General features: G+C 46.0%; 3 protein-coding genes across 3 annotated transcripts; 2 read left to right on the top strand and 1 right to left on the bottom strand.

The window, feature by feature from the left end:
• Nucleotides 1-1,851: 1,851 nt before the first annotated feature.
• On the top strand, nucleotides 1,852-4,138 carry LOC127303498 (uncharacterized). The gene has a single exon (XM_051334223.1). It carries the CDS (start codon nucleotides 1,852-1,854, stop codon nucleotides 4,099-4,101), a length of 2,250 nt encoding a protein of 749 aa, XP_051190183.1. The 3' UTR covers nucleotides 4,102-4,138.
• Nucleotides 4,139-9,044: 4,906 nt separating this feature from the next.
• Nucleotides 9,045-12,561, top strand: LOC127299663 (probable methyltransferase PMT24). Its single transcript, XM_051329669.2, has 4 exons — nucleotides 9,045-11,515; nucleotides 11,597-11,869; nucleotides 11,944-12,138; nucleotides 12,206-12,561. Exons 1-4 carry the CDS (start codon nucleotides 9,045-9,047, stop codon nucleotides 12,420-12,422), a joined length of 3,156 nt encoding a protein of 1,051 aa, XP_051185629.1. The 3' UTR covers nucleotides 12,423-12,561.
• A 123-nt stretch (nucleotides 12,562-12,684) lies between these two features.
• On the bottom strand, nucleotides 12,685-17,881 carry LOC127299664 (DEAD-box ATP-dependent RNA helicase 27). The gene is made up of 12 exons (XM_051329670.2): nucleotides 17,445-17,881; nucleotides 17,064-17,249; nucleotides 16,526-16,711; nucleotides 15,077-15,160; nucleotides 14,921-14,962; nucleotides 14,742-14,831; nucleotides 14,363-14,662; nucleotides 14,240-14,278; nucleotides 14,055-14,159; nucleotides 13,910-13,978; nucleotides 13,699-13,824; nucleotides 12,685-13,109 (listed from the first exon to the last, which is right to left on the bottom strand). The coding sequence occupies exons 1-12, from the start codon at nucleotides 17,787-17,789 to the stop codon at nucleotides 12,927-12,929; spliced, it is 1,755 nt and encodes a 584-aa protein (XP_051185630.1). The 5' UTR covers nucleotides 17,790-17,881; the 3' UTR covers nucleotides 12,685-12,926.
• Between the last annotated feature and the right edge of the window lie 5,855 nt (nucleotides 17,882-23,736).

Below are 23,736 nucleotides of genomic sequence, written 5' to 3'. Positions count from 1 at the left end.
TTCTATGATCGAGTTAAATAGCTCCAAGTCGTCCATAACCGCGGACACGGCGCTTTCCGAAAAGATTTACCCTGCAGGGGTGCACTACTGTTCCCATACATGCACGCTCTATCCTCCAACCAGGCGAAGGAAAGATATGACGACAATCGGCAAGACCGTTCCCAGATCTGCAAGAATGCCTAGGGGGGCCACCCGACTAAGCTACCCGTGACGAAGTTCGGCCGTACTCCAACGCGGACTCAGGGTTTGCGCCGGCGGCTAGGCGTGCAAACCACACGCTTCGCTAAACGTCCTGCAAGGTATATAAACACCCGAAGGCAGCAGGAAGTAAACACCCGAAGGCAACAGGAAGTAAAGCATGGCATACATGGCATAGACAAATAAAACCAAGGTTGTGGCCCCCTTTTCAACAGACTTGAGAAATGGTAATGGGTGATGGGGGTCCCGATAAAACCTCCCGCGAGTGGTTAGTGTGCTCAGCCTTAGAACAGATAACAAGAACTCGGGTCTTAGGGGACACAAGCGAGACAAAATTCCGATGCTTTCGCAAAGGGGCTCACCGATGCCTCTGCATTAATTATATTTCCTTAGCAATTTTAGTTGTAACAAAATATCAACAACATTATCCATAAGGTGTGTCATATGTCAACTTCCCAACATATCGAGATAAAAGCAAGACCCTAAACTCGCCTACGACTCGCAAGGTTGACAAGCAACAAACAACAGGTAATAGGTAGCGGAGGTGTAACACGGCTCATATAGGGTAAGAGGTGGAATAGGACACGTGACACAACAGAATCGGAACATAGGGATAGCAATAGAACAAAGAGCAAGAAAATGTAAAATATGTGAAGGAGGTGGGCTCACGTGTCAGATCAGGGGTAGTGGCACAAGGGGGGTCCTCCTCAGGGTGGTACTCGAACTCCTGCTCGAACTGCTCAGCGTCGGCGTCTACTCGAGAAGAAGCAAATAGCACATAGAAGAAAGTAATAGCGCAAATCAATACAAGGAAATGCAATGCGCAATATGATGCATGAGATTCAAAGGTTTCATACATAGCATAATTAAGTAGGGTGTTCAAATATAGCATGAAAAGATGGAACACCCACACATAACATTTAGTTCAACTTGCAATTTTAATTAGTCCGAAACAGAGATGATGTCAATGATGCATGTCAAGTTAATATTTTAAATCCTCATATTTTTCTGATGCAAATAGATATAAAATTTGTCCCAGTTGGAGTTATGGAATAGAAGTTATGGATTATGCCATTTGTATCAATTTAATTCAGATTTTAAATATGTCCAAATTTTATTTATTCGAAAGCTAAAAACAAACTTCATATGTGGAAAGTAGATGAAAAACTGAGCAACATAGATATCAATTTTGTCAAAATTGGAATTGTTTAGGTGTAGTTTTAAATCATTTGGATTTGAACCAGGGAACAAAACTGAATTTGAATTCTGAGTTGAAATCGGGTGAAACAATTTTAACTGAGACTGGAGCAAAGGACAGCGCTGATTCCTGTAGATGGATTTCTGCACGAATTTTAAAGTGACAGTAGCGATGAATCTGGGCGTTGGATTGATGCGGAACAAAAGAGAGAGTTGGAGCTGGTGGTGGTGCGCATCTTCTGGTACTAATGGCTCGCTCTACCGTGGACTCGTTCGCCGGAGAAGAACGGAACGCGTCTACTGTGGGTTCTCTGAAAAACGCGACACTTGTTACTGAAGAAACACGACAGTGTTAACTGAAGACGACTTGTGTCTTTCGCCCGCTTCGATAGACAGTTTTGAGAGCAGCGGTTGGCCGCACCAGTCGCCGGCCGAAGCACATCGCTCTAGAGCAGGATGGCGCACGGGCACGGCGAACCAGCGCAAGCCCTCCTCCACCTCCTCCGGCGCTCCTCCTCCACCTCGCTGCTCACACACCGGCCTCCCCACATTGCCCTTGCCGCCGCCACGGCGCGCGTCCGCTCCGGGACGCTCAGCCCTGAGGACGCGCACAACCTGTTCGACGAATTGCTGCTGCAGGCCACTCCAGTCCCGGAGCGCGCCCTCAACGGCTTTCTCGCCGCTCTCGTCCGCGCGCCGGCCTCCGCTGCCTGCAGCGACGGCCTCTCGCTCACCGTCGCCCTCTTCAGCCGCATGTCCCGAGGCCATGGCCCACCTGTGGCGTCGCCCACAGTCCACACATACGGCATCCTGCTCGACAACTCTTGCTGCCGCGCGCGGCACCCAGACCTAGCGCTTGCCTTCTTCTGCCGCTTCCTCAGGGCGGGACTCAAGGCAAATAACCTTATCGTCAACACCCTCCTCAAGGTCCTCTGCCAGGCAAAGCGGACAGATGAGGCTGCGGACGTGCTGCTTCACAGGATGCCGCATCTGGGCTGCGTGCCTAATGCCATCTCATACAACACGGTTTTCAAGGGTTTATGTGATGCTAGCAGGAGCCAGGATGCACTCGACCTGCTCCGGATGATGGCAAAACAAGAAGCTGGCTGCTCCCCTGACGTGGTGTCATATACCACGGTTATCCATGGATTCTTAAAGGAGGGTAAACTCAGCACGGCAAGCAACCTATTCCATGAAATGGTGCAGCAGGGCGTTGTTCCTAATGTGGTGACATATAGCTCGATTATTCATGTGTTATGCAAGCGTGGAAGAAGCAAAGAAGCTAGACAAATTCTGGATTGTGGGATTCTCAAGGGCCTCAAACCTAATATCGTGGCATACTCTACTATGCTTCATGGGTACGCTACACAAGGACGCCTTGTTGATATGAATAATCTCTACAACTTGATAGTGGGAGAAGGTGTCGTACCTAACCAATATGTTTTCAACATATTGATCAATGCACATGCTAAGTGTGGATTGGTGGATGAGACTTTTCTTATCTTTCAAGACATGCAGAAGCAGGGAGTCAAGCCGGATGTGGTGACCTATTTAGCCATGATATATGTGTATTGCAGAAAGGGTAGGATGAATGATGCTATTCAACAATTCAACCAGATGATTCATATGGGGGTACCACCGAATATACCGACTTACAGCTGCCTGATTCAGGGTTATTGTACACATGGCGATTTGGTGAGAGCTAAAGAATTGCTTCATGAAATGAAGGAAAAAGGCATCCCTTATCCTGGCATTATGTTCTTCAACTCAATAATAAACAGCCTATGCAAAGAAGGAAGGGTGACAGGTGCACAAGATATCTTTAACTTTATGATACATATAGGTGAGAAGCCCGATGTTATCACATTCAATTCACTGGTTGATGGATACTGCTTAGTTGGCAAGATGCAGAAAGCATCCAGAGTACATGATGATATGGTATCGGTTGGCATTGAGCCTGGTACAATTACGTACAGTACACTTATTGATGGATACTTTAAAGCTGGAATGGTGGATGCAGCGTTGACTCTGTTCAAAGAAATGTCAGGTATGTCAGCTAAACAGGATACTCTTACTTATAACATCATAATGGATGGATTATTCAAGGCTGGTAGAACCGTTGCTGCAAAGGAAAAATTCCATGAGATGATCAAAAGTGGAGTGAGATTTTCCATTGGTACATACAATGTAATTCTCGGCGGGCTTTGCAAAAATGGTTGTGCAGATGAAGCAGTCATGCTGTTCGACAAGTTGCGAGCAATGAACCTTAAGTTTGATATTAGAACTCTCACTATTATAATTGATGCAATGTTTAAAGTTGGAAGAATAGAGCAAGCTAAGATTTTGTTTGCTGCAATACCAGTCAAGGGATTGGTACCTGATGTTATAACCTACACCACGATGATGTCAAACCTTATAGAAAAAGGATTGGTAGAAGAAGCTGACAGTATATTTTCATCAATGGAGAGGAGTGGTTGTGCTTCCAACTCTCGTATGCTAAATATTATTATCAGAAAGTTATTGAAAAAAGGTGAAATAGTCAGGGCCATCAATTATATTTCCCGAGTTGATGGGAAAAGCATGTCGCTTGAAGCTTCAACTATTTCTCTGTTGATCTCTCTCTTTTCAAGGAAAGGGATATACCATAAACACAAAGATTTGCTCCCAGAAAGGTATCAATTTTTGGAAGGAGACATCCACAGTTGACATGATACATTCTATCTGAACTTAAACCCTCAAAAGGCACACTTTGAGATTTTCCTTGCAATGAGGCTTTTCTGCTGGTACAAGAAATGATTGTGAACCTCTTTGGAGCTGAGCTCTCGATGCCCGTGGCGCTGCAAGAGCGGCACCTGGTTTCATGGGAAAGTCAGCCTGGTTACCTGAGTACCTCGTACAGTATCCATGTTAGACTTACGCTTGTTTACTCGGAGTGGCTCACAGAATTCACAAGACTGGGGATGAGGTAACCACCCTACTTATGTACATGCAGAAGTGATGTCTTACATGGAGGTAGGAGGCCATCTTCGATAGCCTGGCATGATTTGCCTCTATGCCTCATTGGAGCTTAGCTCTTGGTGCCACCATGGCAATCGAGAGCAGCACCCGGTTTCATGGGCAAGTCATCCTGGTTGTTCGGGTACCTCTTACGATATTACCACGTCAGACCCTTGTTTCACCCATGTAGATTTTCACATGACCAGGAGATGAGGTAAGCGCTCTACTTATGTACATGCAAAATAAGAACATCTCAGTGGTTACCTTGATAGTAACTGTGGCAAAGCATCGTCTAGGGTTACACTGGCTTTCTGATCAGCCTGGGGACGGGCATGGCACAATTGCTGCCACCCCGCCACAGTAACTCCACTTTCCACACGTAGTACATTTGGAATTCATTTTTTCCATAAAAGAATCTGTGTTTTCAAAAATGATGTATGATATCATGACCTGTTTCCTACTTTCCTTCTGCTTTGCAAAATCCATGATAGAAGCTCATATGACCCACGCAGGAACTGAACAGACCAACAAATCTGCAATGTTTACAATATTAGAGAGAAACATGGCATTTCAAAAAGAGGGAAAATGAAAATTGTGGCTTATAGTCAAAAGATCTGCTCGCTATCATGTAAACAGACAATGTATCAATGCCTCACCCTATCTTTCCACCCTTGGCATCGAACCGCCCAACATGTCTTATCCAGGAGCTATTTATGAAAAACCTGAGATGAAGGAAGAATTGTTGTAAGTACTCGAGTAAAAACAAAATATGTGACGCCACCAAGTGACTTAATAGTTACAGACAATGAGGAGCAGACCAGGATATGCATAAAAAGAATTCTTCATTTCTGTCAGCCACAGCGGTATTTCTCTTCAGGCTGACAGGCACTAGCATTCCTTTATGCCTTTAAGCAGTTGACCTTGTCACTGATGCGAGTTTCAGAATTAATCCACTATGGCATGATACAGTTTACATCACAGTGAATCTGCAGTTTCCTTTTGTTTTTCTTCCTTTTCTGTTTTTCTGAGATTCAGACTATTCAGTGGACTTGCAGATTTGCAAGCTTTACATTTTTTTATTTTATGCGCATGTGCAAGAGGTGTGAGGCATTGAAAATAATTAGAAGCAAATAACAAGTGGTGCCTAAGTGAATCCACCTTTTATAGCCCACACATATAGTGTCACAAACTAATCGAAATTATGTTGCAGAAATTGACCAGTAGGCAGAACAGAACTATAAATTAGGTTTAGTACAATACGCATTCCTAATAGGAAGAAAAATATGCAGAAACAGACAGGTGGACTTCGTGACGAGTCATAGTGTACCAGTCAATGACCAGTTGATGATACAAAATAAATTATATAACATATTATTCTAAAGATCATTTTTATAAACCTCGACTTTGCATTGTTCATGTAAAGCAGCTTGGGTTTCAGGTTCTAAATTAGTTCCCACTGCAGCAAGACTGCAGGAGATTAACTAACTATGCATACTGAAAGACTGTATATTAGAGGATTTAAAATGTCAGAATCATTGATAGCTGTCAAAGTTAACAAGAAACTCCAAGCTCCCTACATGGTCTGTGCTCATCATGGAAATGATAGTGCGGAAAACCAAGTTGAAGAGAGCAAAATGTGAATGACAAAAGTCAGTAGAGAGGGCATGTATGGAGACAAGTGCACTCACTGGACAAGTGTATTTAAAATCATAAGCAAGTTTTGAGATGGACTGAGTTGATGAGAACACACGGACCAATAAGTGCCTTTAGCTGATCGGACAATATTATAGTTGGAGCAATAAGAAAAGTATGCCGCCATAACTATGTGCCAGTCAGCGCTAACCAAAATCTACATAACTCACTACACTATCAATCAAAATGATCAGCCGTCAATCATCGTACCAGTTTTCTTACAAATAGAACTCATGGACAGAAACTACAATATGTAAATGTTGACTAACGGGGGAAGGATCCTTCCCTGGCTATACATCATTAGATGGCTATACATGACGCCGCAAGGGGGACTGGTGCGCCCTCGGAGAAGACCTTGATGGCAGAGGGGCCTCTGGCTGGTGAGGACCAGACGACTCTGGAGCATCCCGCCCCCGAGTCATCTGATGCCGGTGGAGTCAAACGCTCCCCGTCGCCTCTTCGGCCGACGCCTGGAGCCTCTCCTCCAGGCGGCGATCAGGGCAAGCAGGAGACATGCCGCCGCTCGCAGGAGTTCCCCGTCACCGGCGAGGAGAGCGTCGATGTCGGGTCTGTGCTTCCTGCGCCTCCTTCTTACTTGCAGCAACGCCTGTTGGCGGCGCGGGCCTCCTTTCAATGATTCCTTGACAAGTGCGTCGGCAACCTGGTTGTCGAAAGCCAAGCCCTGGCCTCGGAGCGGGAGCTGACACAATACTATCTTCGCTCGTGAGGTTTCACCTCAGGCGATTAGGGTTCTCTGCCTCCCGTCGGCGGCCGCCTCCGATCTGGCCGCCTCTGTGGCCTTCGGGCCATGGAGGTGGGGCAGATCGCGGCTCTCGTCGGCGGGAGGGCTCGTTTCCTAGTTTTAGGAGCTTCGTTCCCCGTTTTTAGGGTTTTTGTTTGTAGGGGCGGCGCTCAGGTGGTGGTGGTGGCGCCTCGTGCAATAATATTTCCCCGGCTTCAACCCCATCTTGACGGCTACGTCGAGAAGCTTGTGGGTATGGTGTGGTCTTCGAGGATTTCGTCTGGCCGTGGGGATCTTCGGATCGTCAAGGAGCTTCATCGGCAATTCATCCTACTTCTTCGTCTCCGGGACGGATGTGGTCTTTTCGACCCGTTCGGCGACTTCCCGTCCGCAACCAACAACGTCAGGCTGGCTCAGGGAGGAGCGGCAGCGGCGGCGCGCCGTCGACACGGTCTGGAGGTTGAAGATGAAGGGCTTCTCAAGGATCTCGTTGTAATTTTCGTTTTTCTTGAGCTGCTTTGTACTGTTCGGTGTTTCTTTTAATGCCAGTGTCCTATTCGCAAAAAAAAAAAACTTGAGTTCAAATAGATGGCTGGTCTTGGCCAAGTGGTTGACCGATACTTGGATGATGTGTGCTCGCTATAGTTGGACAGTCAACTCTAGATGACAGTATATGGTGGTCTCAGGCGAGAGGGTGTTTGTTTCGTGCACACGAGGTCTCGTGCACGTATTCACCGTTTAGTCCAATGTGTGTTTGTTTTGAGATTGGCACATCAATGAAATGTTTGCATGTAGCCTATCCTGGACTAGTATCATCTCTCTTATTTTTTAATACATAAATTTAATTTCTACTGTTGGATTTAAAAGAGCCACATTTACCGGGAAATATATCAGATTAACAATTCATTTAAATTTGTATTTTCTTCCAGTGATATTTCTTAAGCAACCCTAAAAGGTAGTTTCAACAAAATTTAAAATTCTAATTTTGAAACACATTGAAACATGATGATGCATAATAGAACTCGATAAAACTATACACGGGAAATTGCATCTCCGAATTGAACTCTAAGACAATTGCCAAATATTTTTTAACTCTCATGAACCAAGTTTGAAACAAACTGAAGCAAATTGTTTCAAAGAAATTTTTCACGCCGATGTTTGAAAATTATCAATACACATTCAATATTGGCCTTCACTAGAACTCGAATATTCAAACGGTTTCCATCTGGTTCAAAATCTAAGGAAGTTTTAAGTTTTGAAATTTAGATCTAATAACTAAACAAAATCTGTAAAATAGGCAAAGATAGATAAGGTGGGCCATGCACGGGATGTCCCTGAATAAACCCATTTCTGTCTCAGGCTCAGACAGGGTGGGCAGGGTGGCAAGCACATTGCCGAAATGGATTAGGTGCAAACATTTTGGTTCTTCAAAAACTGCTCCATGATTTTTTAGTTTGAAAATCCACGATCTAATGTTTCCTTTTGAAAACTTCTCCACTTCAAACATGTGAGTCGTGGACTGAGATTAGCAAGACCGAGCGAGAAACTTGCCCCAATTTATCTTTGTTTTGCATGCACGAACAGACTTACACACTATCGCCAAAAGAAGAAGAGATACACACGCTGGCGAGTTGGCGACGGTGCCACAATGGCCGGAGCGAGTGGTGTTCGTGGTCACCCCTTTTTCTCCTCACTTCGCGCCTAATCATCCTTTCCCCTCCACCCAATCAACCCAATAAAAGAAAAATGAGATGCATACATGCGTGCAGCGTGCTTGCTTGCTTGCTTTGCATGCTCCATTGCTTCTTGATGGGAAATAGAAAGAGGGGTAGATCGATTTGACCCTAATTTGATTATTGATCGGTATAGTCTTTCCCAAGCCCAAGCAAAGAGCGCCAAGCTCAACATCGATCGATATATAATTTGCGGCCAAAAGGAGGCGCCATTCTCGCCTTATCCGACGATCCGACGCCGGAACCGGAGTCGCTGATTTTTCGGGGATTCATCATCGTGTTCAAAGATCAGGTGCGTTGCCGATCGGAATGTATATTGCTGCTGTTCTTCTCACTGTTTTCGTTGTGTGTTCAGTCGACACATCTCGTGTTGTTTCTTGGCAATGGCATTTGCAGCCAATGCCAGTTTGTGCGTGCTTAATATTGGTTTTCTGGTAAGCTAGGCATAGTGCATGATCTAGCTGGAAGGGGACCTATAGGGGAAGATGCCGCTGTTTGATCGAGATCGGTACCAGAGGCTGCCGCTAGATATCAGCGGTGGCGGTGGCGGTGGGGGCGGCGCACGGCGTCCAGCTTCGTCCTGCGCGAGCGCCACCATCATCCTGTTCGTGGGGCTCTGCCTCGTGGGCGCGTGGATGATGGCGTCCACGACCACGAGCAACGTCGCCATGAGCGTGTCGTCCGAGAACAGCTCCGACGAGGACATGCCCGCCGACATGACCCGCAGCGTAGTCAATGAAGGCGCTAACGGCGACGCGCCGCAGACAACAAAGAATGCTGGCAAGGAGGAGGAGGACGGTCCCGGAGATACCACTCGGACGGGCGACTTCGCCGCCGGGGACACCGGCAAGAAAGACGACGACAGTGGCGCAGGGCAAACGACGGAGGATGCCGCCGGCACCGACGACGGTGAACGCCGGCAAGGAGGAGGCAGCGGTGAAGGCGACACGCCGCAAACGACAGAGAATGCCAGCAAGGAGGAGGACGACGGTCCCGGCGATACGGCGCGGACGGGCGACGCCGCAGCCGGGGACATCAACAAGAAAGATGACGACGGTGGCGCCGTGCAAACGACGGAGGCTGCCGTCGACCAGAGCGGCACCGTGGTTGTCGAGCTGACGGATGCCGCTTCCAATGGCACCCCCGTCGCCGGGGCTGGCGAATCGCCGTCCACGAACGTGACATTCTCCGACGAGAGCGGCATGACGGAAGGCGGCGACGTGGCGAGGCCAGATGATACTGACAAGAAAGCCAACAGTGGCACGGAGGAGGCCACGACCGGTGTCCAGACAGATAAGAGCGCGGAGGATGCGGCGACAGGCACGGATCAGAAGGGCGGCGACAAGAACACGGTGGAGGCGCCACGAGACACGACGAACACCGGTGACCAGGTTGATAAGAGCTCCGACAAGGCGTCCCCGGACACTGCGGAGACCGGCGGCCAGGACGAGAAGAACAACGAGGCGGCGCCGACGGAGAAAAAGGAGGAGGCCGGCGGTCAGCCTGACAACATCACCGACAAGAGCAGCGCTGAAGAGACGCCGGCCTACGCAAAAGATGCCGGCGACGACGGCACGGCGAAGAACCAGACGGCCTTCGACGACCGTAACGGCAACCTGGACGGTGACCAGAACGGCGACAAGGTCGTCACCAGCGACGACACGGCTGCATCGAACAACCAAACTTCTTCCGTGGACCAGAACGATGCGCCCAAGAACCAGACATCTGCAGCGCTAGATGACACGATATCTCAAGAAGCCGGGATGGTTCCGACGAACAGTACCACGACCACCACCGAAGGCGAAGAGAAGCCGGTGACCGAGCCGGTGACGGGCGGGGACAAAGAAACGGTGGAGCTGCTACCGAGCGGACAAGCAGAGCTTCTGAACGAGACGACGACAACGGCGGCGCAGAACGGCACGTTCCCGTCACAGGCCACGGAGTCGAGCGAGGAGAAGAAGAAGGCGCGCTCGCGCAGTAGCAGCAGCAAGGACAGCAACGGCAACGTCGTGGTCGGCGAGACGTCGACGGAGGAGTCGTCGTACGTGTGGAAGCTCTGCAACGCGAGCACCGGCGCGGACTACATCCCGTGCCTGGACAACGAGGCGGCCATCAAGCGGCTGCGGAGCACCAAGCACTACGAGCACCGCGAGCGGCACTGCCCGTCCCCGGAGCCGTCGTGCCTGGTGCCGCTGCCGGAGGGGTACCGCCGGCCGATCCCGTGGCCGCGCAGCCGCGACACGATCTGGTACAACAACGTGCCGTACACGAAGCTGGCTTCGTACAAGGGGCACCAGAACTGGGTGAGGGTCTCCGGCGACGGCGAGCACCTGTCATTCCCGGGCGGGGGCACGCAGTTCCTCAACGGGGCGTCGCACTACATCGACGTGATCCAGGAGGCGCTCCCGGCGGTGGCGTGGGGCACGCGCAGCCGCGTGGTGCTGGACGTGGGCTGCGGCGTGGCGAGCTTCGGCGGGTACCTCTTCGACAAGGACGCGCTGACCATGTCGTTCGCGCCCAAGGACGAGCACGAGGCGCAGGTGCAGTTCGCGCTGGAGCGCGGCATCCCGGCCATCTCCGCCGTCATGGGCACCAAGCGGCTCCCGTACCCCGGCGGCGCCTTCGACGTCGTGCACTGCGCGCGGTGCCGCGTGCCGTGGCACATCGAGGGGGGCAAGCTTCTGCTGGAGGCGAACCGGCTGCTCCGCCCCGGCGGCCTCTTCGTGTGGTCGGCGACGCCGGTGTACCGGAAGGACGAGGAGAACGTCGGGATCTGGCAGGCCATGGCCGCGCTCACCAAGTCCATGTGCTGGGAGATGGTGACGAGGACCAGCGACACGGTGGATCAGACCGCCTTGGTCATCTTCAAGAAGCCGTCCAGCAACGAGTGCTACGGCAAGAGGAGCCACCCGGAGCCGCCGCTGTGCGAGGAGTCCGACAACCCCGACGCCGCATGGTATCCATTCATTGCCAGCACACTCGATCTCTCTAACTTGGTGTAGAATTACTTGCTCTGACGCTTGCAGTTGCATCACAGGAACATAACGCTGCAGTCGTGCATGCACAAAGTGCCCACCGAGTCGGCGGCGCGAGGCTCGCGGTGGCCGGAGCAGTGGCCGGAGAGGCTGACGACGGCACCCTACTGGCTGAGCGACAGCCAGGTCGGCGTCTACGGCAAGCCCGCGCCAGACGACTTCGCCGCGGACACGGAGCACTGGAGGAAGGCCGTGAACAGCTCGTACCTCACCGGCATGGGCATCGACTGGAGCAACGTCAGGAACGTCATGGACATGCGGTCCGTCTACGGCGGGTAAGCTGCATCAACTCCTTCCTGCTTGTGCTGTGTCGATCGAGGAGCACTGACAACATGTCGGCGTCAATCAGATTCGCGGCGGCGCTGCGGGACATGAAGGTGTGGGTGATGAACATCGTGCCGGTGGACTCGCCGGACACGCTGCCCATCATCTACGAGCGCGGACTGTTCGGGGTGTACCACGACTGGTGCGAGTCCTTCAGCACGTACCCGAGGTCGTACGATCTCGTCCACGCCGACCATCTCTTCTCCAAGCTCAAGGACAGGTCAGATGCAGATCATCTTTACTTGCCAAGACTGAACAGGCATTGAGTAAACATGGCTTCGTTGCAGGTGCAAGCTGAGGCTAGTGGTCGCCGAAGTAGACCGGATACTGAGGCCAGAGGGGAAGATGATCGTCCGAGAAGACAGGGAGACTGCCGAAGAGATCGAGAGGATAGCAAAGTCTCTGCATTGGGAGGTCCGGATGGACGTGTCCAAGGAGGGGGAGAGGCTGCTCTGCTTCGAAAAGACCATGTGGCGACCCACCCAGGTCGAAACACAGAGTTAGCACAAGCTAGTTAGCAAACACATGTGCAATAATAAGAACAAATAACTGAATATAGATGATGGTTTGTAGCAGAGCTGTGGTTCAGAGTTTTGTAGTTGTACAAGTAAACAGTTCACAATATATGTACCATATGCCTGTGCAGCTGAGAAACTAAACACCCCAAAGTTGCATGGTAAAACTGAATAACGCAATACAAACTTCAAAAATACTTTGTTCAGGCAACATTGGTGGTGCTGATCATTTGGTACATGGACACAACAAATAGTATGAAGCAAACCTCTCTTGAATTACCACAACACTTGCAATAACAGGCTGACACAATTCATGTTCCTTAATAATCCAAGTATTACGCTAGTAAAGTAAATCCATTCCAAAGGAAAATTGAGTCACACCCCAGTGCCATAATATCAGGCTATCTATCAAAATCTTACAGAGCCAAGTGACTTACAAACTAACATATTAAGGATTCGCTGGGACACCTTAAACGACTGAGAGACTGGTCACTTAGAATCTTGCAAATTGCCTGTTATCATCACCTCCTTTCCTTCCGTAAGGATTTGCGGCGTTGATACCATGCCTCCTTCCACCACCATCCACTTTCCTCGTCTTCCTACGTTTAGAAGCGCTGCTCTCCAAGTCGAGATTCACTTTTGGAGGGTTCTTAAAACAGAATGATGCTGCCACGGACTGCCACATAATAAGGAAATACTTAAGTCATCCATTTTCCTACCAGACTCTGAAACTCTGTACTGTACACACAAATAACTAAAGTTTCATGCTTATGAAACACCCATTCATACAAAGGTGAGGATTATAAATACTGGCCACTTCCCTGGGATAAGCTCACTTCTAAACCAAGGCATAAGATGCTTTCCAGGGATAAGTACACTGCCAAAAATCAAGTGCGCCTCTACTTGACCGCGAAAATATATGGAAATGTGTAAAGTGGATAAAATAAAGTAAAATGCCAATAAGACAGTAGACAAATAAGCTCACACTTGACCCACACACCAGCATTGTCAAGTCCAAGAAACGCATAGCATGGAGAGGATAACAATGAGTAGTGCAAGGGAACCAAAGGCCGTTGCTTCTAGCTTAGATATTTGAAAAATGCAGTGATAAATCATGTTACGCCGGTAGACAGTGGACAAATATGTTACCAGAGACTAGCATTCCCAGTGGATCATAATGATAAACGAAAACAAATATGGAGAGGATAATTGCAGTGCAAAGGGAGCAAAAACTGAGCCTTAAAAAACCTTAAGAGTAACTGTACCTTCATATCGAGGTCATGAACATTGAAAATGTCCTTCATGGCGTGTGAGTTGTATGCCAAAATGTAGGATCGGTAGGCTTCTTTAGCTGACTGATTTAGGAAGTAGTTCTCACCAACAATATTCTCCTGCTCAAACACATGAGTTATGAATTCTAAACGTGTTTAAAAAAATGAATCGGAAATAATTTATAATTGCACAAGATGCACTTACAAGGTGTGATTGTAAATTTGGCACATTCTTATTATTGAACTCATATTCTGTGAGAGAAATCTTGGCTGCCTGCAGGTACCATGGTATAGTTTTTATAACTTTAGAGAGAGAGAGAGAGAAGTAAATTACTGTGTAGATTGATTACCTTCAGGTAAATAAGAAATTTTAGTTCTTGTGGCAACAAGAACAATAATGCACTTCCTTTGCCCTTTTCACCACGTGCAGTACGACCAACTCTGTGAATGTAATCCTGAACATCAAATTTGAATGGGTCAGCAAATTGAAACAATAAAAATACATAACATAACTAGGACAGTTCACATCACAAACCTTTGGTTCATCTGGAGGATCATACTGCACAATATAATCCTAAACAAGGGCAATTATCATTCAGTTAGCAAGGGGAAAAGAATTGGGCCCACTGGTTTTAAAACATAGAAGACAAAAACCCACCACGTCTGGAATATCAAGTCCACGTGCTGCAACATTAGTGCATAATAAGATACCCTTCTCTGCCTTGCAAAAGTTAAAGAATGTTGTAGTTCGTTTCTGCTGCTTTTGTTTCCCATGGATATCCTCACACTCTATCTGGAGAAAATTTAGAAGTTCTGCATGGAACTTTACTGAACTACATGATGAAAAGAACACCATGACCTTCTTAGACTGTTTCTTTTTTAGGAAAGCATATAGAACCAAGAACCTCTTCTCGCTAGGGATAACACAATAGCCCTGCTGTAAGCCTTCCACAGTAGCCTGCAGGAGGATCATTGTTATTTGACTACAGAAGTTCTTAACATAGAGAGATTAAGAGTTTGGTGAACCAGTTCCTTACATTTGATTTACCATCATCAACTGAGATATAAACAGGTTTTTCTTTCCTTTCTTCGTTTTTCTCAAATGACAACTTGGCAAACTCTTCAACCTGTGGATTCAAAACACCAGCTGATTCATGTAAAGAGAAAAACGACAAGAATCAACTTCAAAAATGGTCTGAATGACAAATCCACCAACCTCCCTAGTTTGTGTTGCGGAAAAAAGAACAGTCTGCCGATTCTGTATATCATGCACAGTGATTAAACAGAAATAAATAGTTAAATGTCAATAAAATTGATGAACAGTGGTATGTATATCAAGTGAGAACCGTCAAATGGCTAGATGAAAATGTACCAGAGGAAGGCGTTTAAATATTTGCTTCATATCTTCCTCGAAGTTTTGCTCAAGAATACGATCAGCTTCATCAATGATAAGACACTACAAAAAATAGGGTAAGGGAAGTCAGAGAGACTAATTAAGAGGGGGAAAGGAGTCATTTCCTGCACTAATCAGGAAGCAATGGCACAACAAATCAAGCAAGCAAGCATTGCATATGCTTAACATTAGCGCTACACACTGCTAAAATAAACAGCTAGGCTGGACTTGTTGTCCAGTTGGGTTTACTATACCTCAAGTCAAGCTTTTTGGGTCTATAAAGTTTAAGATCAACAAACTGCAGCCCATGTAAGTTCAAAAACAAATATAATATATATTTATGCTGTTCCATTAATTTATATTAATCAATATAGGAAAATGGGTATGAATCTTAGCTACAGAAGTGAACAATTTCCTTTTCCCATATCAGCATAATCCCCAGAACAAGATAATATGAAGCATGTAGTTAATGCATGAAGAAAGTGCAGATAAAGTGCATAGAACACAAACACATGTAACCATGGCCATTGCTGTTACTACTTTATTGCATGAAAACAAGATATTATGTATATCAGAGATTTGTGGGTATACCAAGGGATCCTGACTTAGACGGTGTCATGTGGACACATCAGTATCAACCACTTGAAAACGGCAAAGGAAGTTGTGGCTAGATCAAAAGGGCTTAGAGGTAAGATAGGTTATCTTCCATTGTTTTATTTCGAGGCTAGGATGGTTTCCAATGTTAAACCTACTAGTCAGCTAAGTTTCTAAAGTTACAAATTTATAGCTCAGGTTTGTTAGGACACATCTCAATTTTAGGATATCAGATGGGTACTTTGAGGGAAGTAGTCAACAAAATTAATCTTCCAATATCCTGCATTTCTAGGGCTGAGTGACCGGACATTGCACTGGTCCAGGTGTTCGACCGGCCATGTCAACGACTAGCAGCTTCATTGTCAAGCATGTGATAGCCAGGCTTGAGCCTAGCACTTTTAGGTCATACAAACTCAGCAAAGACCAGGTTTAGATGGTCTAGTCAAGCTACTATGGTAGTAGATATCCGTTAAATCAAGTGAAAAGCTAAATCTGTTGCTGCAAACGGAACATGTGCCATATCTTTTGTTGAATGGGAAAAAAATAGACAAATTACTTGTCTTAACTGATAATCATCCAAGAATCCAATTTAATGGACACGAAAATGATTCAATGTAAACCACTAACATTTACAACACGCAAAGTATGAACAGATGAGCACTAAATTGATCTTAACTCTAGTTCAATACTGCAGTATGGCTCCATGTATGTACTACACTAAAAGTGTGAATCAATTTCTCTTAGAATCATGTGACAATCCAAATATCTGCATTGCTTACACAAACAAATCTTCCCCATGCTTTTACAGGAAGGTGGTGAATAACAGTTATTTACCTTTAGTCTCTTATATATGAAACCCTTTGTGTTTTGCAGATGGTCCAACAGCCTGCCTGGTGTAGCTACTAACAGATTGACCCCCTTTGCAAGCTGTTCAGCTTCAGTTCTCCGGCCATTGCCACCAATGACATACCCGAGAGTTTGCGAGTGATTCTTCATCAATTCCTTGGCAACATTGTGTGTCTGAACCACAAAAATAAGAAGAATACTTGTGACTGAGGTGCAAAGCTTTCAAAAGTTGATTATGGCAATACAATTAGTTAGAGTAATAATTAATTTGCCAATATTATTAAACAGAACTAACAAAAGACAGTTTTCTTGACCACCAAAAGCATAGTTTAATCTAAAATGTACTACTACAATGAATAACCGCATTCACTATATGTACAAGCCACTTTATCAACAAACTATAACCTTAACTTAGTTGGCACATCATATTTCTATCGTTTCACTCGTGGCCACAGTAGACTCCTGAGCAGTGTTACGACAGCTAAACTGAACTGCAAGCAAGCATGATTTCTCCAGGTAATCGTACCTGGATGGCAAGCTCCCTTGTAGGGCAAACGACGATAACTCCTGTTCCATTCCTCGGCGAGAAATGGAGGTTATAGAGCAGCTCGATAGCCGGTATGAGAAATGCAAGGGTCTTTCCTGAGCCCGTTTTGGCCGCTCCCATCACATCCCTTCCTGCCAGCAGGTGTGGTATCGACCTAGCTTGAATCTGCAAGCAGAAAAGATTAAGGGTGTCGATTAACGACAGAAATGCCATTCATACTACTAAATTCAGTAGAGTCCTGCACCAAGGCACTGAACTGTTTCACGGAAACGCACACAATTCTTAATGCAATCAACTTGCGCGAGTACAGTAAGTAATTCTCATAGCAGGTTAAAATTCAGGAGGGTTGGCAGTCCGAACCTGGGCGAGGTGGGTGTAGTTCATCTCCGCGACGGCCTTGGAAGTGAGGCCGGAGATGGGGAGCTCCGAGAAGAGCATGCTCGTGAGGATTCCTGACCCCTCCTTCTCCTTCTTCTGCTTTATCTTCTTTTTCTCACTGCCCGTCTCCTGCTCCTGCTCCTCGCCCTCGCCCACAGCCTCCTCCTGCTGCTGCTGTTCCTCGCCATCGCCTCCGGCCTCCGCCTGCTGCTCCTCTTCGTTCGATTCCTCGGCGGCGGCCTCGTGGACCGCCTGCTCCGGCTCGGAGTCCGACTCTGGCGGCGGGGCGACGGGTTTCCGCTTCTTCGACGACTTCGTCGAGCCCATGGTGGCTGTTGCAGGCGGCGGCGGCGGGGGGAAGGGGAGGGTCGGCTTCTAGGGTTTAATGGTTGGGGAGTGTTGGCGGTGGGAGGTTTTGTGTAAAGAGGAGCGAGATGGTGGAGGAGAGAGGGACGTGTCGGATTTCTGCAAGATATCTAGGGTTTTACTTCTGTCTCGCCCATCAGATTTCGATCGGACGACGCAGAAATAGCCAGCGCTTTCTGGCCAGCACGGATGGCTACGATTTACCTATAAGGCCTCGTTTGGCCTGTGAGTTTTGACCCGGTTTTTGAGTGTATATTTCAAGCGGTAATTGAATAAGTCCTCTGAAATTCACTAAACTAGCTGTTTGGCTGTAGAGTATTGGATTGAGTAATGCTCTCAAACTATACTCGGCGACGCGGCTAGCAGAGCTGAGTGCAGCCTACTCTGGCGATCCAACTCGTTCGTGCGTTGGTGGGGGGCTTAGGCCGCGGCCCCGCGCCCAACGCCGTGCTCACATGGGAACATGCACGGCTTCACGCAGGGGCAGCACACAATGTCGTGTTCACACGGGAAAACTGTAGGAAGCCCTCATAGCATCGTTAAATCAACGGTTGCGCGCCTGAGAGTGCCATATAGAGTATTAAGAAGATGGAGAGTATTTCAGAGTATTTTTGTAAAGGTGGATTTCCACCAAAAACTCTCCATGAAACAACACACACAAATACCATTGCACCATATGAGTCCTAAAGCAAATTCCTTTCCATTTGCTTTTTTGATATAATCATACCTCATCTATTGAAAGCAGATGATGCTACTACAAAGTGCTTGAAGGATATCTTAAATATTTATTGTGCATCTAGTGTTGGTAAATCTAGTGTATATTTCAGATCTAACATTGGACTGAAGTAACAAAGGAGGTTTGCACACTTGTGGATATTTTGATAGAAGTTCTATCTTATATACCTTGGACTACCATCTATCGTGGGGCAGATAAAAGTGATTGTTCTAGTATTTGGTTGAGTGAGTAAAAAAATCATCGGTGGATGGAAAGAAAAAACTTTTTCAGCGGTTAAGTAGGTTCTTCTTAAAGTAGTGTCATAAGCAATATCAACATATGCATTACTTGTATTCGCAATTCCATGGGCGGATCCACCATCCCTCCAGCCCGGGCGGCCGCCCGGGCTTGGCGGTGGCGGCACGCCTAGTATCATATGGTGTTCTATAGCATTTTGTCCCAAAAAATGGCATGGGAGGCATGTTTGCCCAGGCTTCTAGAAAGTTCTAGGTCCGCCACTACGCAATTCCAAGAAAAAAAATCGCAAAGAAATAACGGGTGTAATTTCATAGTTCTGGTTGGGTGATGATGTCAATGATAAGAAGATGCATTGGTTTGCGTGATAAAATTTGTGTATTCCCAAGAAGAGAGGAGGACGTGGGTTCTGAGATCCTCATTATTTCAGCTTGTCAATGCTAGCAAAATATGCTTGGCGGCTACTATGTGAACCTGATGCATCATACGCCAGACAACTGTGAGCAAACTATTACCCGTATGGTAATTTTATTGGCAAGCAGATAGTGACAACAAATTTATTGGTAAGTGATTTGTTATACTATTCATGTCTAGTGACAGTCTGGATAGCCTTGTTTGTTCGAGATGGTATATTGATAGTCAACATCATGTCAATGTTGTTAGGATAATACATTATTTATTCTTAATCTTGGTTGAATGAGTTTTCCCTTTCAAGGGAGTACTAGTGAGATGGCTTGCATCATTTTTATGCTATAACGTGATGTTCATATGAATATGTATCAATCAATTCATTTATTTTTCTACCACTCTTAACTTGTTATTTGTAGCTATATTCATGCCACCATGTTTATGAGAGTGAATTCAAGTGAAACCATAAACCTGGATCCGTTTTAATCCATAAGAAACATATTTTACTTTACTTTGCAAGCACTTTCATTTTCATCCACTATTTATAATTCAAAATACAAAAATGCTTTGCACTTCATATTTAATTTATTTTACTTTTTTTGGTACTACATACACATCGGTGTGCCTGACAAACACCTCTGTGGAGTTGGTGACACAAAACTATTTCTTCTGTATGTTTGAAGAAGATAGAGGATATAACCATTTTTTTCCCGAGAGTTTGATATAAACCCTGGAGTTACCTTTGTGGGGAAATTTATGCTTGCTACGTCACTCTGAGTTTGGAGTCCCAACAAGTTGGTGAACACATGTAGTTTTGTTGACTTTAGTTGTTCATACTAGTTTGTCGTTAGTCATCAAGTTTATGTTGGACGCACTATTTAGACTTATATGTAGGTCGGCTGATGACTCGGTTCAACTTGTCTTGTGCATAGTGATGTAAATCTGATTTACAAAGCATCGGGGTTAAGTGTTTAGCGAGTCAGAGTGGGCCATATTGAGATACAACAAGCAAGTCATCATGTGTGTGTCTCAATCAGTAGAATCCTTAAGGCGAGGAAATTTTATCGACATGCTCGACCACATGAGCGTCATCAACAAGAAGAAGCACAACTCCATGACCGCCATCAACACGATCGCCATGCCCAATATGGGCGTGACGACCAACCTCATGACAACGTCATCCTCAACATGGACCCGGTGCCTCATCGCGAACATCATATTGATGCTCATGACCAAGCTCACCAAGAACAACCTCGACGTTATCTTCGAAACCACCCACGACACAACCATCATGGAAGAGGAAATTCCGAATGTGATCAAGACGAAGAAAGTAATCATGGACATCATCAAGAACCTCCACAACCTCATCAAGATCGCCGCCAACACCATAATCGAGCACCAAGTGACGCAAGTGTTCAAGTGCAACGTCAACCCAATGATATGGTTGGCCGCGGAATACCTCCCCATCACAACAAGTGGCAAGAGAAGAAGGCATGCGACCTCGCCGACGGAACTTGGAGGATGAAGAAAACATGTATGGCAAGCTCAAGTTCAACATGCCAAAGTTCAAGGGTGAAGATGACGCCGAAGCCTACCTCTCATGGGCTCTCAAGGTTGACAAGATCTTCCGCATCCACAACTACTCTGATGCGAAGAAGGTGGCTGATATGTCGCAAACGTATCTATAATTTTATGTTCCATGCTTGTTTTACACCAATTCATATATGTTTTGCTTACACTTCGTTGCACTTTTACATGATTTCCGGCAATAACCTATTAACAAGATGCCAGAGTGCCAGTTCCTTGTTTTCTGTTATTTATATATTTCAGAAAAGTTGTACAGGAAATATTCTCGGAATTGGACGAAACAAAAGCTGAAGTCAATATTTTACCGAAATGAAGACGAAGTCCAGAGGGGGGTCGAAGAGGCGCAGCAGGGCGGCCAGACCTGCCATTGGCGCGGCCTGGACCTGGCCCGCACCTAGGGTAGGTCTAGGCCCACCAGGCGCCCCGCCGACCTAAATCCTCCGCCTATTTATACATCTTCTCGGGAAAACCGTGGATACCCGAGCCTCCATCCATGAAAAGTTTCGTCGCGGCCGCCATCACATAACCCATCTCGGGGGGTTCTGAAGCTCTTCCCGGCACCCTGCCAGAGGGGGAAATCATCGCCGTAGGCATCTAGATCACCATGCCCGCCTCCGAAGTGATGCGTGAGTACTTCATCCCTGGACTATGGGTCCATAGCAGTAGCTAGATGGTTGTCTTCTCCAATTTGTGCTTCATGTATAGATCTTGTGAGCTGCCTTACATGATCAAGATCATCTTTATGTAATCATATATGTTGCGTTAGTTGGGATCCGATGAACATTGTATACTATGTTAAGATTGATTATATATTCACGTCATATGTTATTTGTGATCTTGTGTGCTCTCCGTTTCTAGTAGAAACTTTGGCCAAGTGGACACTTGTGACTCCAAGAGGGGGTATTTATGCTCGATAGTAGGTTCATGCATCTAGTTTTCTAGGAGAGTGACATTTAACTTATAAGATTGTAGATGTGTCGTTGCTACTAGGGAAAAACAACAATGTTTTATCCGAGGGTAATTCTATCGTTTACTTTACACACATTGCTTAATGCGACAGTCTGTTGCTTGCAACTTAATACTAAAAGGGGTTTGAACGATAACCTGAAGGTGGATTATTAGTCATAGACGCAGTTGGATTACGTCTATGTATTATGTTGTAATGCCCATATCAAATCTCATAGTAATCATCTTGTCATGTATTGGTCGATATTCTGTCAATTGCCCAGCTGTAATTTGTTCACCCAACATGCTATTTATCTTGATGGTGAGACACCTCTACTGAATTGTGGACACAATCCTATTTCTTTTACTGATAAATTTGCTGCAATCATGTTTTGTTTACTTTCTGCAAACATCTCTTTCCACTCGATACGTCTAATCCTTTGTGTTTAGCAAACCGGTGAGATTGACAACCTCACTGCAAGTTGGGGCAAAGTACTTTGGTTGTGTTGTGTGCAGGTTCCACGTTGTTGCTGGCGCTGGTAGTGCGCCCTGCCACTAGGGACAATTGATTAACTTGTCAATGCCTACAAGTTGTAGACTTGAGTTTTCGTGGAAGTAGAGGGCAAGTAGATCTCGAAGGTTTCAGCCGAAAAGGTGCTCGACTGCTCAAAAGTTAGGGTTTGTTGACAATGAGATTGATCCTTTCTTCGTCCCTCGACTCCCCCTTATATAGGAAGCGGAGGCGAGGGTTTCACATTACACAAGTTACAAACTCCGGGACTCTTTGAGTTCGACCCATGAAGTTACAAGTCTTTTTATTCCTAATCTATCTCTATTTACCATACTCGATGCTTTGCCGGGCTTCCGGACTTCACAATCTTCGGGTTATGGGCCTTCAATAAACCTCGGGTACTATCTTCGGCAGGTCCATCCGGGATGCCTATGTCAACTAGTCAGCCAGCAACACCTTCAGTAGTCACGCATTTCTCCTGCTGGTTGATTAAACCTTGGTTTCTTACTAAGGGAAAACTTACTGATGTGCTCATCACACCTTCCTCTTGGGGTTTCCCAGCCGCTTCCACAACAACGCTCGGCAAGATTGTCTAGCTCCATCACCGGAGCACCATCAAGATTTTCTGGCACCGTTGCCGGGGAGAAAGAGGATTTCTGCAAGGGGAGTCTCTCATCTCCAATATTTTTACTTTCTTATAGTTTTCTTAGTTTACTTTACTTTGTTTTGTTTGCTTTATTATATCAAAAACACACAAAAAATAGTTTATTTTATAGCTGTTATTTATGTTGCTTAGTTTTTTATTTTGCTAAAATGAGTATTCCTGAAGTTGAGGTTCGTTCTTTTAAGCAACAAGGGGGAGAAAGTTTGAAAGATGCTTGGTATAGAATAAGTAATGTTCATCATAGATGTACTAAAAAAAATTCTACCATGATCCTCCTTAGAAATTTTTATGTTGGTTTATCTAGCTAGAATAAATATGTTTTGGATACTCTCACGGGGTAATTTTCTAGGTGCTCCCGCTTTGGAAGCCTGCAATTTAATTGAAAGCTTGGTAGGAATTCCACCTACTAATGTTGTTAAAACTGAGAACACTTTGGAGTATGTTATAGGAAGACTAAGCTCCCTATAGAAAAGTTTGCGAAATTGCCTTGATAATGCTAGCCAAATTAATGAATCTATGGAAAGTATCAATAGAGGCTAGCAATATCCATGATAGTATAAACCTTAGGATTGGTAAAATAGAGGAGGCTATGGATAATTTAAGTTCAACTTTTTCCTCTCTTGATTTTAAGAAGGAGAAAGCTTTTGTGGGAAAAGAGCAAAAATTTATGTATGTTTCCAAGACACCTAAACCAAAACCCCATAATATGCTTGAAATTGATAAAACTTGTAGTACAACTAAGAGTGGCTTAAATGTTGAATCATCTCCAGGGGTATCTAAAGTGCCTATGTTGAAAAGTTGTGTTTTAGAGGAAGTGATTGAT

Source organism: Lolium perenne, chromosome 5 (genome assembly GCF_019359855.2).
Source record: "Lolium perenne isolate Kyuss_39 chromosome 5, Kyuss_2.0, whole genome shotgun sequence".
NCBI classification, from domain to species: Eukaryota; Viridiplantae; Streptophyta; class Magnoliopsida; order Poales; family Poaceae; genus Lolium; species Lolium perenne.
This window is presented reverse-complemented; position numbering and strand designations above follow the sequence as displayed.

Bases quoted from the DNA above. Each gene is read 5' to 3' on its own strand.
- LOC127303498 (XM_051334223.1), top strand. From the start codon at position 1,852: ATGGCGCACGGGCACGGCGAACCAGCGCAAGCCCTCCTCCACCTCCTC.
- LOC127299663 (XM_051329669.2), top strand. From the start codon at position 9,045: ATGCCGCTGTTTGATCGAGATCGGTACCAGAGGCTGCCGCTAGATATC. The intron at 11,870-11,943 runs GTAAGCTGCATC...GGCGTCAATCAG, and splicing joins ATGCGGTCCGTCTACGGCGG to ATTCGCGGCGGCGCTGCGGG. The intron at 12,139-12,205 runs GTCAGATGCAGA...GCTTCGTTGCAG, and splicing joins TTCTCCAAGCTCAAGGACAG to GTGCAAGCTGAGGCTAGTGG.
- LOC127299664 (XM_051329670.2), bottom strand. From the start codon at position 17,789: ATGGGCTCGACGAAGTCGTCGAAGAAGCGGAAACCCGTCGCCCCGCCG. The intron at 17,250-17,444 runs GTTCGGACTGCC...TTCTGCTTGCAG, and splicing joins ACTACACCCACCTCGCCCAG to ATTCAAGCTAGGTCGATACC. The intron at 13,110-13,698 runs GTACAGTTACTC...ATTATGTGGCAG, and splicing joins TTCATGACCTCGATATGAAG to TCCGTGGCAGCATCATTCTG.